This window comes from Pempheris klunzingeri, chromosome 3 (assembly GCF_042242105.1).
Source record: "Pempheris klunzingeri isolate RE-2024b chromosome 3, fPemKlu1.hap1, whole genome shotgun sequence".
Taxonomy (NCBI): Eukaryota; Metazoa; Chordata; class Actinopteri; order Acropomatiformes; family Pempheridae; genus Pempheris; species Pempheris klunzingeri.
In genome coordinates this window covers 9,846,564-9,862,312 of record NC_092014.1, presented here as the reverse complement: position 1 = coordinate 9,862,312, position 15,749 = coordinate 9,846,564, and the positions used below count along the sequence as shown (strand labels likewise).

The 15,749-nt window shown below is 40.3% G+C and overlaps 1 protein-coding gene across 4 annotated transcripts in view; it reads right to left on the bottom strand.

Annotated features, from left to right (window-relative positions):
- The window catches only part of gab1 (GRB2-associated binding protein 1), a 53,628-nt gene extending 38,529 nt beyond the window's left edge, over positions 1 to 15,099 (bottom strand). The window contains exons 1-3 of one of the 4 annotated variants that reach the window (XM_070856458.1): positions 15,053 to 15,099; positions 14,690 to 14,763; positions 14,428 to 14,582 (exon numbers count right to left, since the gene is read on the bottom strand). In XM_070856458.1, the coding sequence (XP_070712559.1) occupies positions 14,428 to 14,499 (72 nt within the window). In that variant the 5' untranslated portion in view covers positions 14,500 to 14,582; positions 14,690 to 14,763; positions 15,053 to 15,099. Of the gene's footprint in view, positions 1 to 14,427; positions 14,583 to 14,689 lie in introns of all 4 variants that reach the window. The other 3 variants (XM_070856460.1, XM_070856461.1, XM_070856459.1) reach the window with 3 other exon arrangements.
- Positions 15,100 to 15,749: the final 650 nt, after the last annotated feature.

The window sequence follows — 15,749 nt, the reverse complement described above, 5'->3', positions numbered from 1 at the left end:
TAATGTGAATTAATGTGCAATGCTCCGTGTGTAACACTGGCTGCGATCATAAGGCCATTTTTCTGAATCAATGAAATCAATCTGACTGATGATTTCAGGCCAATTATTCTAAATCAAATGATTGTATGAGGTGTCTTGTTTGCAGGTTACAAAGTAAGAAAGCAGGATGAATGAAACTGAAAATCTTGAGTGCTTGGTCAGCATCCCTTTTATCAGAACATATCCTCTCTGCAGTAACCCAAGATTAAGAAAAGTAAGAGGCTATAAAATTTGTAAACATCACTCAAACAAAGCAAGAGAAAGACACACCACCAAGAAAATAGCCACTGGTGATGAAAAGTCAATTACAAACCACAAAAGTGCTATGTAAACCTAGAGCTACAACATTCAGCTTCACTCAAGAGTTCAATAATGCAAAGAAAGACTATATAATCTAAAAAAAAAAGGAATAATCACAGTGAGCAGCAACATGATAAACTTTTTTCTACTACGTATTAATGGTTCATTTCATGCCTTCACATATATTGATATTTGTTTCCAAATGATCCAGTTCATTCTTTACAAGGTCTGTATATCCAGGTTGCACACTCATTAGGGGTGAAAAGGGTGGTATTTTGTATTCAAAACAAATTTGGTATTCTAATTCTAATCCAACAGGATTTTTAATCTGATTATTAGGGGAATAAAAGACTCTCTATAAACCCTGCTGGTGATGAGGATTGCAAATCTACAGCAAGACAATAAAATACAGGTTCACCACAGATCAGAAAGAAGATCACCAGAGCACAAATAAAGCTCTTTTCCTTCAGCATCTTTCTCACATTCCTGTAATTCCTAGTCATTGCTCCTCCACCACAGTGAAAATGCACTCACATTGGCTTGTGGTGGCAAGGGCAAAATCCAGGTCACCAACCATTACCTATTACCCTACAGAGTAGCAAACAGCATTAAGCTTAGGGCCTGGATAAATGGGGGTTGTGGATCCATTGTGTGCATTGTGCTTAAAGCCTCCTGTCCAGTCACTATACATTTTGTAAACACATTGATAAAAGCTTAAAAAATGCCCACTTCACCGGAAGATCAAATGAAATTCCTGTCACAAAAATGGTCAAATGGCACCAGCTGCAAGGCAGCAAGTATCTGACTGTCTTTATGTTCAACCACTCCTCTAAAAAAGAAACGTACTGCCAGAAACTCAGTGTTACTCCCTATTTTATTTACTTATCCATTAACCTCATAATTACTATGGCCCCTTTATATAACCAATGGGAATCTTTGCTGGAAATGATTCCCAGACTCAATGTACTTAATTACCCTTGTTCATACAGTGCCCTATTCAATCTGCATACTCTGAGGACGATTTGTGAGTGCAGATGGCAGCCCACTCTCAGCCATGAGAACCAAAGCTGTACTAGAGATAAAGACCGGCTCATCTGACTTCACGATGTGTTACTCCCCAAAACACAAGTTTATCACATTCCCACGGTATCTGCTGGTTGTTTGGTCTTTTAGTTTTAATATTTTTTCCCACATAAGCAAGCAGTCAAAAATGTTGCAGGCTTTGCTCCTCCACAACTGTTACACTTTTTTTCCTTTGCCCTCTTTCTTTTGATCACCTGCTCTATCGGTTTCCATCATATCTGCCTTTGCTTCTTCTGCCCTCACCAATCTAAGCTCTTGCACACAGTCACATGCACTTGTCAAAGCTGCATCGTTAGAATTCAACACATTCCTTTGGCATGGCAGACTTGGTTCACATGATCACGCTGTTCCTTGACCGCTGACGAGAGGGGCTTAAACAATTCTCCTTTCAGCCCCTATTGGCAAGTGCGCAGTCCAACAGCTCAATCCGGCCAAATGTGTACATAACAGTTCAGAGGGGGGAAAAAAAACAGCCACACTTGAACATAGACTGTTGCATATAAATGTATAGTTTCAGTTGAGTTTAAGTTCATAGCACATACCAAATCACATGCAAGAAACACTAGGTTTTAAAAACTGACCAAGAAGCCCAAGGTCTAATTTAAGTCTCTGAGACTGGAACAGTTTAATAAAAAAGCATATTTTCGCATTTCAACAGCACTAGAGAACAACTAGTACCAATTACTAAGCTATATGTAACACAGATGTTGAGGAAGGTACTATTCTTGAGGCAAAATTGCAAATGTGATAAGCCTGTTGATCATTCAAGGCTTGTGTTTGAAAAGTCTCTTTACAACTTATGTATGATGTTAGGCAGAAATGCATCACAACATCACACCAGAGGATTATTTACACATTTTCTACAATTATTTATATTTATATTTTCTCTTGCATTTACCAACATGACTAGGTGCCTGTATTCTTAACCAAAGAGAATCTTTTAACTTACAATATTTGCAAATTGTTATTTTAAAGTCAAGAAATAAATACCAACCTTGAGCTTTGACTGGATTTAGTAGGTTATCCAAATGCCATGGGCTTAGAGCTGAGACCAAGATGGTCAAGGTATTCCACAGGCTTCTAAGATGCAGCCGCAATAAGCATAAAAAGAAGAGCAGAGTGCCAAGGAAAGTTCAGAGAAATGCCAAAAAAGTAGGTGGACAAGGGGAGGAGGTCCTCCAGACTCACAGCTTCCAATCAGGCTGGAAACGAATGCTCTCTGAGAGCAGGGGTCTCTGCTGCATCTCTGTGCGTCTCTCTCTCATTGCGTGTGTGTGTGCGTGTCTGTGTGTGTACATGTGTGCAAGTTTAACCACGGCCTCTGGCTTAAGGCCAGGCCAAAGATATCAGGCAGCACCATAGTAACTCTAATGCAATCAGGGACAGTGGCCACAACAGGACCAGTGGTGAACAGCAAAGAGCCATCCATCTTTCTCTGGCCATTTCTGTTTCTTCTGAGGATTCCCACTCTAAAACAAACAAAGAAACTGATTTAAAAGAAGTCTGAAAACCTAATAAAAAGAGAAATAAATAATGATTAGATGCAGACAGCATCTATTTTATTGAGGGCCTGTCTGAGTCACAGTAACTTGGGAAATTACACAGGTCAGTAGCAATATTTCGCATCTAGTCTCCATGCTGACACCCCAACACCCCCCTGTCTAAGTCAGGCTGTGCTCAGGCCGGGACAAACATGCACACTGATCGGTGCACACACAGCAAAGAGCAAGGGAAGAGGGGGAAAACTACCATGACAGCAGTGGGCTATATTAAGGGGCTGCAGACACAGCGGCTAGGGTCAGATCACACAGCACCACATAACTTAAGTGCCAGCTGCATCTGTGTGTGTGTGTGTGTGTGTGTGTGTAACAGGTGAACCTTTGGAGTTAAATGTGAACAGATACAGTCCCACATATTTCTACCTTCAAAAGCAGCCATCAAAACTGATCGCTCTAATCATCCAACATTTTCAAGCACTGAACTTCTCCAAGGCCACAAGCTAAGAAGGGAAATACAGCAAATACTCACTGGGAAAGTTTCTTTGGAAAACTAGTCTGGAGAATCTGCAAACACACAACATATGTCCAATTATGCGCACAATCCTCTGGGAATTATTTGGTACCCTACATCTAGCATCTATTATTTCATTCTTAGGCGCACAACTAGAGTTTTGACACAGTGGAACATTTCTTGTTGATATCCGTTGACATCTGCGAAAAAAAAATCCCATCTGAAAAGCAGACTAACCCACAAAGAGGAAGTTTTTAAAGGTCTAGGTCACAAGATGCCTGGCAGCAAAAGCTTCTCTTTGTCAGACCAACTTGATCATTTACATCACATTAGCCAATATTTTTTGAGTCCATGATTTGTCCTGAGCCCTGAGGAAAGGTTACACTGATAACATCAAATTAGGATGTAGCTTGTGACGTGAAGTGTCACTGGTGATCTAAAATTCTGAACAATCTAATGAGGCTTTAGAGATGCAATCTGTGATCCACACGTAAATAAGACGTAAGACACCACCACAAAAATTCAACACAATGAATTGCAATTAGCTATTTACTTTCAAACGGATTGACAGGTCTTTTAATCCACAGGGTAACACTACACGACATTTTAGAGCTGAAGCTAGTGGTCCATTAATCAAATAGTCTATTATAAGAATCGTCAACTATGCTGATAATTGATTGCTCAAGTTAATTTTAAGCAAAAATGCCAAACATTCATTGGCTACAGCTTCACATTTTTGTTTCAAATGTCAATATTTCCTAGCTCTCTTATCCATGATAATGAACTTCTGGTTTTGGGACTGCTGGTGGGACAATAATCAGATCAGTCGATAGTGAAATAATGATTAAGGGCATTTCTTATCGCCATAACTTTACTGAACAAAACTTGGAAAACATGTATTCAGCTATCCTGCTTACTTAGTAAGCCTGCGTTAACAAGCAGCTGGTATTTTTAGAGTGACAAGAAACTGCTTTATTTTCCATCTGTAGGCCCAACCTCCCCACATCCTTTTATGAGATAAGATGATTAAATGCAGCATGTTAATCTTCTGGCCAAAAAATGCTATTTAATATGAAACGTATCTAATGTCTCTTTAATACTAGTTGAATTAGAGGCTGCACAAAAGAACAACAGGTCAACCTCCAAACAAGGTTATGGGGCTAATTTCATCAAGCAGGTGTGCTAAGTCATCTGTGACCATATACGTGCCCTGGGGACTCAGCTAAAGAAGTGGTCACATGAGTGTATGTGGAGTGAGTTTAGAGAGCCTCCTGTTGGTGAGGAGCAGGCTTTCAGAGTGAGTCAACTGGTCATCCAGATTAGTTCTCGTGAGTTCTTACTTGAGCTTATCAAGCATCACATGAAGACCTCTGCTCTTGGCTGTATATGCAGTAGAAAGGTATATGCAAATATTTTTGAACCAGAGAAAGCAGAGAAAAGGGGCTGTGGTATTCCCTTATGCTCAGAGGCTGGAAAACCTACAACTAGAATGCACTGCACCACTATTCTCATGTGCTGGCGGTGCTTGACTCTCCGCTGTGGCGACCTATTCCTCCTCCAAACGCCGCAATTCCTCTGAACTGTGTCCTGGCTCATATAGGTAGCCGTGAGTATATGATTCCGGCACTAAACTACTGAAATCGTTTTCCTACGGCGGACATACAAAAAACGTGAAAGTACAATCTGTAGTTTGAACAACAACCCTCAAGCAGGCAAAAATCTGCGTCATCCACCAGGCTTAGAGCAAAGAAAATTGAGCTGGGGGCTCTCGGTGCAGGTAACATGAAGGAAAGTTAAGCACTGTTCATTTGCATATACCACCCACATGATATAAGGCTGGTTGAAAATTGGTTAAGCATCCTTTTAATGTCAAAATGTTACTTATGGGCTTTCAATAAGAGAGTGTGCGTCATGAAGTATACAATTCTTAAGTGAGTCATTGATCACAAGTGAGTCATAGTGGCATCTTTTGTGTCTCAGGGTATGTAACACCTTGAGAAACTCAGTATTGTACATAGCCTGGATGCCAGCAAAACCAGGTTCACCATCACTTTCCTTTATATCCTCTTTTATTAAGGGAGCAATTAGCTGTAGGAGTAAAAGACGCATAGATAAAGACAGAGATGAGAAATATGATTTGCAAGAGAAAAATAGGAAATACAAGAAGAAAAATAACAAGATAAAAGTCAGAAAGGGTAGATAGAGAAAAAGAGGGAGAGAGTATGGGACCCCTCCTCCCCTCTTTCACCCGCCATCTGGTAGCCATCAGCATCTCACACAGGAAGGGGCGGCCATGCCTTGCTGGGGCGCCAGGGAGCAGCTACTCTTCCCTCCCCGTGCTGCAGAAACAACAATCGACCAGTGCATTGCATTGCAGTGCAGTTCAGCCCATCCTAGCCTGAGCTGAATGGCCAGCAGCAGCAGCAGCAGCAGCAGCAGCCCAGGACCAGGCGCTCACACCCCAGCAGACCGGCACAGAGCAACCTCACATTCCTGATGCCTGCGTCTGCCAAGAAGCACTGGGAACGGAAAGAAAGACGGAGAGAACAGAGAGCTGCTCTCACTGGAGGCTGCCTAATGGTGTTGCTTTGAGAAGCATTCTAGTCTTTCTCATCCCATTTGCTCTCTCTTCACTCTCCTCTGCAACGATGACAAAGTTATTGATTGCCATTGTGGTATATCCCAGCCTGCGTGTCACTGCTTACATATTTATTAGGTAGTTTCCCCAGCTGTGAAAGAATTCGCGGTATGTGCATTATCATAAATTTGGTCCTACTTCTGTTGTCCTTTCTTTGCCCTCCAACATACACACCAATCAGATGGGAACTGAGACCCCTACAGCCTTTTTGTCTGGTTAATATAAACCATCTTTAGCCAAACACGTTGTCTCACTAGCCCCGTTATATGTCCAGAGAAAACTACAACTACACTCTGGAAATAGAAGGCAACCTTATGACACATACTATCTTCACTGCCTGGTGTCATTAGTTGAACAGTTGAAACATGAGAAACAATGTAAGGCAAGCATGTGCAACTTTTGATTTAAGAAAACACTGTCTTTAAATTAAATCTACTGTATGGCACATCAATGTATATGGCAACTGTCCTGATTAATCATGAGAGATGGAAATAACACATAATGATGCTTAGAATTAGCTTTACCAAATACTTGAAAGGTTTCAGTCATCTGCATTTAATAATAGCTGCACTTGAAAATGTTCGACTTGGCACAGTAACAAATAGCACAAAAGGACCATTTTACAACTCATATTCCCACAGAAAGCACCACACAGAATCTGTTTCTCAACATTTGAAACAGGAAAACCAAGTCTATGAGAACCAGTTCTCCACAGTTATTCCATGAGCTGCTAGTGGACTTGGCACATAGGACAGTAAACAGCTGCAGCAGGCAAAAAGGGACACATCTGTTTACAAAATGCCCCATGTCAGCCTTGACCTACCGATTCAACCAAACAATCTCAGTGATCCACTACGGCAACAGAGTACGTTTAAAGAAGGATACAAAAACATGATTCATTCAATAACATATTGGTGGGAATTGAGAATAAAGTGCACATATAGACAACAGCACACTATTTAATTATCTTGTGCTGTGCTAAAACAATTTTATATGATTTTAGTGTCATTATGATGTACCAGTATGCATGCAAATATGTTTCAGCCAACTGTAAATGCTTGTGTGCTGGTATAAACAACGGTTTACTGTGCTTATGCATGAAAGTATCTAGTTTACATGACAAACACAAGATGATCTACTGTGAAAGAAACAGTATGTGTGACTGCTGTGAGGCAACGTTGAGGCAAAAGCCATGGCTTTGACTCGAGGTTAGTTTGATATACTTTTGTTCTATCCAAACAATTTGTACTGTTCTGGTGCAGACAACCAGATTGTGCCAGCAAACTGGTGACCACATGACAACAACTATGTTGCTAACACAAACATGTAATGAAGAAAACTGAATAAAATAGAGATGTGTTCACTTAACATTTGAAATACAATCTCACTTGTGTGAGGCTGCAAAAGACTGGCGAGATATTTACCATGTATCACAAAAATGCTACGTACTGCCAACTTTCAGAGGCCTTTGCTCCTGCTGGCTGTTTTGTTTTTGTGGCTGTGTTTTCCTTTGTGATGCAATGACATAATTTCAGGCTTACTACGCACTATAAATATCCAGAAGAAAATGGAGACGATGTTCACTTCTATTGTCTTTTGAAACAAAGGCTTAAGCACCAGTTTGGATCATAAAAGATTTCAACAACTGAAAAAACTGAGTGCATTAAATCAAAGCTCTTCTGAAAAAATTACCACTTTGAGAATAAGACAGTAAGAAAAATGAGAGAAATCTGATATGTACCATATGTTTGTGAGTCTTCACAGCCTAACTTTGAAACCATTCTGGTTACCAATTTGGCTGCAATGTTACTGATACCCCTATGTATAACACAATGACAATAGTCTGCGTCTGGACAAAAGTGGGCCTGTAAGGATAACTATTGTAGTAGCATAGATATTAATATTTAATGGTTATTTGTTTGTAATGGACATTAAATTATTAATGCCACATGCAATCCATTTTCAAGCTGTGGCAGATCACACAACAGTAGTCTGCTCGCTCCACATGGAGAGCTGTGTCGTTGTGGCAGCCAGGACATGGTCCACTCATTTCTTTGTTAGCCTAAGAGGCTAATGCTGCACAAGTACCCCTCTGTTGCATCCTGTTCGGGTTGCTTGTTTGTTTGTTTCTTCAAGCATGTGGGAAGGGGGTTTAGCAGAAAGTGAGTATTTGTTCTCTGTTCCACTTGCTAAGCAGATTTAACGAATCCTCTACTTAATCAAAGAGCTATGCCTTTGTTTTCGTTTGACCGCGCTGTCACATTTGTTGCGTACACATTTCTATTTGCTTTGCAAATGACAACGGTTTCCAGTCAGCCACAGACATAAGTAATGGCTTATGGCCACAGTGGTGTATACTGTGAATGCATTTCCCCCAGCTGAGAGGACTCAAGACCAGCATAGAGTATGTAGGGCCTCAGTCTCCCTTTACAGCCATCAGAGAGGACCTTCAGGGTTCAATATTTTCCTTCTTCCGCTCTACCCAGAAGCCTTGAGCTCCAACACTGAGGCCCTATTAAGGGCTGAATGAAGTTTATAACCAAATCCTCATCTGCCCCCAGTGGGTACATGCCAATGGACTGAACAGATTAGAATGATCCATATAGCTATACACGATGAGAACTGAGCCAGACTAGGGCTGCGCAATATAATGAAAGATCAGTATCACTGTAATTTTACATACTTACCACAGTGACGATAAACTGAAGATTATTTAAAAAGCCAGTGGATAATATGATCAACTGAAAGATTAGGCTATGTTTTACATATATAGCTATTCAAACATAAGCATTTGTACTCATTGTGTTAACATGCTTCTTTGTAATGAATTAAGATGGTGAGTAAATGTCGGATGAAACAGAAGCATATTATTATAACGAATGGGTATTGCAGAACAAAATTGGGTTGGTGGGGCAACCCTAATGACAGTGTTGATGAGTCTGTGGTTCATAATCTTCAGTTTCTTTTTACACGATCCTTTTCACATTATAACAAGGTACAGCATATTTTCGTGATTTTGCTAGGTAACAGATGATTCTGCTTTTCAAGAAAACTTTCGCCATATCATAAAACTTTTTCACAAAACCAACCCATCTTGTCATGACTTGATGTGCTGGTATGTTCTTAAAAAGAGGACAAAGAATGAACCCACATTGACTAGAAAATGACTACAGTGACTGGTTTGTATGGTTTGATTAAGGTGTATTGGATGTACCATCCATCCATTAGTGTGTCCCAAGCCCACCGCTCCCCACATGTAAGCCGTATCTATGCTGCTTATCCTGTGCAGAGCTGCAGGCATACAGCCTACAGTATGTGGTCAGTGAGGATAGACAGGTCTCAGACAGAGGTAGGGACACTTTGCTTTGGTGCTGGCACTGTTGGGAGGTGGCAGTGGGAGGGTGGGAGGCATCTGTTGTTGTCAGATACTTTCTCTCATCTGTGGTACGGTATTCCAACACTGCACAGACCAGTCCAAAGTCATGGCCGAGTCAAAGACAGTCACTGATACTAAATCCATAGACAATGATTACACAAAGGCACACAAACAAAACGAGAGCAGCACACTGTCATAATATATCAAAACCCTCTGCCACATGTCTTCAGTTATACAGTATGATTACTCTAGGCGACAGCATCTCTTTGATGATGGAGATTTTACTTTTATCAACAACATATGTACACTTCTAGTTGAAACAACATATCAACTAAAAGTTTGCTTTAATGAGATATGTTGGTTTTGTGAAATTAGTGGGTTTTGTGATGTAACAAAATTAAATTGTTTGCTGTTAGAGCAAGTCATCATGAAAAATATTCAATACTCAACAGCAGTGTAAATTTTGTTGTCCATAACAGACATACCGGCAACCTTAGCCACTGTTAGTCCTGTTTCAGTTTTCCTCTAAGTGACAAATGATCTCTTTCTATACATAATGATATCATCTGGAAATGTATTGTGACATGCAAATTATCTCTGATAGTGGTGCTGGGTACAGCCTGCATCTTCACCCCTGCATCTCCTTTGGTCCCTCTAATAACACACTGCGATGTTGTGAAGATACCAGTCTGAGAGCTGTTCCTTTGAAGAAGGTTTTTACAAGTAGACAGAAATTGACAGAAATTCACAGACTGAAAGGTAAGAGAAATGAAATAGGAAAAGGGGAACCAGATGGAAAATGCAGTGTCAATGAAATGGAAAACCACAGAGGATACAGTTATGACAAACTCTGGCTGGGAAAAGCCTTACAAAAGCAATTGTGGTTAGATACCTTAATGCTGCCCCTCAATGAGACATTAATGGCCAGGAAGTGTTGACTCTTTCTCAGAGAACTAAGACTACAACAATGAATTTATCCACTAAGTCTATAGTACAAATACTGCATATGTTCTGTTTATTACGAGTTGATTAGAGGTGAAACAATTAGTTGATTAATTGATTAGCTGAGCGACAGAAAAGTAATTGGAAATCAATTGATCATTTACTAGCGGAAATGCCAAAAAAGTATCTGGTTTAAGCTCCTTAAATGTGAGGATTTGATGCCTCACTCTGTTTTATACCATTGTAAATTGAATATGTTTGGGTTTTGGACCGTGAGATATTTGGTGGCGTAATTTAGAGGTTGAGAGAGGTGAGATAATAATGGCTGAGCAGTAGGACTATATCACAATAAAATCTCACCTGATTGGTCAACCTCTGATTAAAGTGACCAAAATTTGGAGATTTTGAATATTGTCTCCTCACTCTTACCTCACTGGCAATGAATTGAGGGGCAACATTAACATTTTCAAGCCCATGACTGTTGGGGATTCTCAGACACAGACAGGTCTGATGCACTGCTTTCACCTTTGAGCTCCACCAATCAGCAGCAGAGGCTCAAGGCAAACTTTGCCCTGAGTGGTTAATCGGGTAAAGCAGGGGCCCCGGCTTGTAGTCTACCGCTGCTCAGTTTGGAGACGGGGCTGATAAAAGAGGGCTGAAGGTGGTGGCATGTTCACATGCTACTGTAGTGTGTTATATTCTATTGTATTTGTTTTTTAATTTCAGTTTACTTTAACAACGCAGAGTGCTCGGCTTGTTTCAGAATAAATGCAATGACTTGGACAGACCCTCAATAGAGAGAAATCAAGTAGAACAAACAAGTGAAATGGCAATTTAGAAAATGCTAGCAGAATTGTGACCACTATTGCCTGTCTTCAAAGCAGGAATGAGACAATATTATAACAACACTGATGTGCCCGTTCAAATGACTTTAGTTTTAACTTGTCTCTAATACATCTAAAATCCACTTAAATAATGGAGAGAGAGAGAAAAACAGTGTGAGGAGACTGTGTGCCCTTAAGATCCTTGCCATGGCTGCTGGAGCATCGTATTCATTTTCTCATCAGGTCCTGCGCTGATATAAAATGTCTGTGATATCTTACTCATCAGATAGTAAACTAAAATTGTCTCGGTCTCAAGAGAAGTTACTGTGAGCCACTGATTCAGTCTATGTACGAGTGACTTGAGGACAGCACATCACCTGACAGAACCACAACTTACTACAGCTGATCAAAGCAGTAATCACACGCCATCCTAACTTTGCCTAAAGACCCCGCCATATGATTGCCAAACACGACACGCATTCACACCCAACTTGATATGCACACAACCTCAGATATTTACATGTATAGAAAAACATAGATTTTGTTATTCAAGCCCATACATGGTACTGATATCAAAAATTTCCAAACAATATGTTGGCTTAACACAAAAACATTTTAGTGTATACTTCTATATTAAAGGCTGTGGGTTGTTAGCAGTGTGGCTAAGTAAGCTAGCCATTGTGCCAACAACATTAAAAGTTGAGTCATCTACGGTAGTAAAGTTAAAAGAAACTTAAAACTTAAATCAAGTGCATCCTCTTAACAATGTATTGACAATGTTCTTTTTAAAATAACAAAAAAATTGATTTCACTGAATGTAAAAAGCCACCAGATTATTCAAATAACAAAACAATTCCTAGATTCAGGCCTAAAATGATGCCACTCATCCATGCCAGCCTGAACCCACAATGTTTCACAACCAGTTGCATGATTTCTATTTTAGAGAAGAATCTACTTCTTTATTTATTTTGGGCATCAACTCAAACAGCTGGTGGTATGTTCCCAGATAGCCAACAGTTGAACAATTTGTCATCTGCCAAAAAAAAAAAAGGATAGTCAGCACTTCCATGAATTGCACAGCCTCATGTGATCAACCACTATGACCCTTTACTGGAAGCTACCCACTTTTTTGTTGATCAGTGTTTTAAGATTTCATTAAATGCTGGATAGCTTATTGGAAACAATTTTTGGAAATTTGATAACATATTTTACATATTCACTCCTCTTGGCAAGCTACTAAAGGTTCAAACAAATAAACGTTCAACATGTGTCTACCAGGCAAACTTAGCTCTACTTTTCATAATGGAAGAACGAATAATAGTGATACAGAAAGCTGTAGTTGCCAGCTGTAGAGAATAGCCAGCCAGTACAGTATTAATCAGGCCAACACTGATGTTGACATTTTAGAGTTTTAAAATCTGTCAATGATGTATCAGTCATTATCAATTTTCTTTACACATAAATAAAACATTTTGTTATGGCACCCAAATGTATTTTCTAAATGCTGTGAGCTGATAATAATGATGAACTTAATAAAAAATCTAATCAGAAAAGGTAATGGGGTGGTGGTGATGTGGGCCCCTATGTTCAATTTACTGGCCTTTAATGCCTGACTCTTAATTCACAGTGTAAAATTTCTCAGAAATAAAAGGTCATTCAAATAACAGACCCTGAGACAAAAACAAACAGTATTGTTGCTTGCTGGTTAGCTGTCAAAACCTTCTTTAAAAAAAAACCAAAACAGTATCAGAGCACCGTGCTCCTCATAACATACTGTGAGATTGGCTCCTGGCTATTCTTTGCTACTGTGTCCAAAAAACAGTTAGTACAGCTAGTTGCCACATCCCTTGTTGTACAATTAAGTCCTCCGCCGGCCTGCTGTTTATTCTATTACGAAAGAGCAATTCTGGGTCATAATAGCACTGTAACACTTAAATTTCAGAGATAATCTCAAGTGATCCATAAGTGAGGACATCGTTACATGGGAACATTAAGTTCTTAGCACCACATATCGTACATCAGGGTGACGTCTGACACTATAAATGGTTAATTCTTCCTACAATATGGTAAATAGGATGCAATCTCTGGTCAGTGTTGCGAAACTGCATGTGATTACCACTCATGCAGACATGCATTAACACAAGACAAATACTCACACTTAGGTAGTGAACTAGGATTTTTACTTCCTCCTCATCAAATCAGACACTATTCTGTTATGAATGTGATAAAGCCTTGTGAAAAATCTTGCCTTTGTGTCTAGATTTGAGGTTTATTGCTTCTAGAAAAAAAAAAAAAACAAACACTTCATTGGACCTGTGGTTTCTGCGAAAACATCCCCCCTCTCAAGTTGCGGGCCTTGTAATTCAAATATCAATAACAGAGATATCCAGTGATCCACAAGGGGGACATGCAGACTTGACAGCTAACTTGTGCTGCTGAAGTTATTTGCATTTGCATCAGCGCTGTTGTCTGCTTTAAAACATTTTTCCAACAACACAGCAAATCATACATGAGACTGTGACAATCTACTGCTAGTGTGAAAATTAATAACAGAGAAAGAGACGTGTTTTGTCCTCATGATGCGACTGAGTAGCATAAACATGAAAGTCTGTGCCTGAATAATCGTAGCATTCGCTCTGACAAACTACTACTCCAACACTTCATCATGGACATTTAACAACTTTCTACAAACACTGTCGGATTTTTCTCAGGAATGATCTATTCCACAGTTGTTCTGTAAATCATTTAACCCTTGGCGTGACCATTTGCCACCTTTGACAAAGGGAGTACTGACTGTAACTGCACATTACTTCCCAGGATAATCAGTATATTGTGCTATTGGTCAAAGAAAAGCAAATCCTCAGAGGTAATGCTGTGAGGTGGCATAAACTAACCTAACTGAGGAGGCTCTATCATAATGAAAAAGCTCTCAGGTTTGACTCAAAACAACAGTAATGTGGCCCACTGAAGTACTCTTGAGCAAAACATTAGCCTCCTGCCTGCTAACTCATATTAAAGCCACCCTCAGAGAAGTCACACAGGTTCAGAAGAAGGCAAAGCCTATGTGCAGAAATGCACACAAGCTGAGGCCTACGCATGCCTGTAAATGCGCCCAGCCGTGCACACGAAAAGTGTCCAGGGGGGGAAAGATGGCACATTTTGTGTAACAGGTTACTTTATTACAGTGTAACAGATAGGATATAAAATGCACTTACGTAACGTCTCAACTTTTTTTCAGGAGGAGACTTTCTCAGCCACCCTGAGCACACCACATCTCCCCCACTCATATCTGCTCCTTTCTCGCTCTCCCTGGAGTTTGAGCGGAGATTTCTGTTTGGCTTCGTTTGTTTTTGGGAGTGTCTTCTCGTACCTGAAAAGAAAAGGGGGGGAAAGCGTCGCCACAAAGCTCAAAACGGTGCAGCTGAAATATAAAAAGTTGGGCTGTAGTATTTTTGTGTTTTTGAGAGCGATAAATACCGTCACTCCTTCTTCGAAAGTCGACTCACCGACACGGCAGTTCTCTGAAATGCACAGACCAGATTTTCCACGAGCTGTAGTCAAACAAATGGGTATATCCTGAGCTTGGAGTTAATATAAGCCAACGCGGCACCGCCTTTTGTACAAATATCAACGGTGACTTGTGTATTTTGTTCAAACTGGAACGCAAAAAAAAAAAAAAACAGGCGCAGGCAACTGAAAGTCGCTAAGTTTTTGTTGTTATATGTAACGCTTCATGCTAATTCCCGTCAAAGTGGAGCGATTCCCAGTTGGCGAGACCAGACGTAAATGTCCCACAGTGTACCGGTGCATAGTTGTCGTTTCTGCGCAAATTAAACCAACCTTCACCGTAAACGCAGTGGTTCCGCCGAGCTTCCCTACCAGTTTACTCCCATGGTTCCTTAATTATGATTGACAGGGTGGCTCCGTCTTTCCCTCAACTCACCCTCCTCTGGAACATGGCGGCGTCAAGCTAGCAGGCCTAACGGACAAGACGCCGGAAGTTTGGAGACCCTGCTTTCAAAGTAAAAGTTTGAAAGTTAGTCAGACGGGTAACAAATACATTTTAAAGCACCAATGTTAACAACCAAACGGACATTTTAAGTTAAGAAATTGCAAAATCCTTTAGTCGTTCGCCATTGATTAATAATTTGTTGTCCTACCATATCGATGCTCATGTCTTTAAACGTACAGAAATATGGTTAGCTGAAGTTATGCTAATTGATGAGGCGGCGTTTGTATGTATTTTCATTCCTGGATTAAATAATCTCTCTTCAAGGTAATGATTCGTGTTTACGAGGTATAACACATGCCTCCACCATGTTCTATCAAAGTAATGTTTGTAATCGGGGCATTTGTTTTGAAAGTTACTACCGGATGTTACATTCCTGCATCGCCGCTCGCTTTGATACTGACCGAGAGGACGGAATTGGGAGGCGGTGGCGTGCAGGGAAAACTGTGGAGCTCCAACCATGGGACGTGTAGTTCAAAAATCGTTTGTGTTCCGTCCCCAAAAAAACAACAAATGACTGGGGGGCGG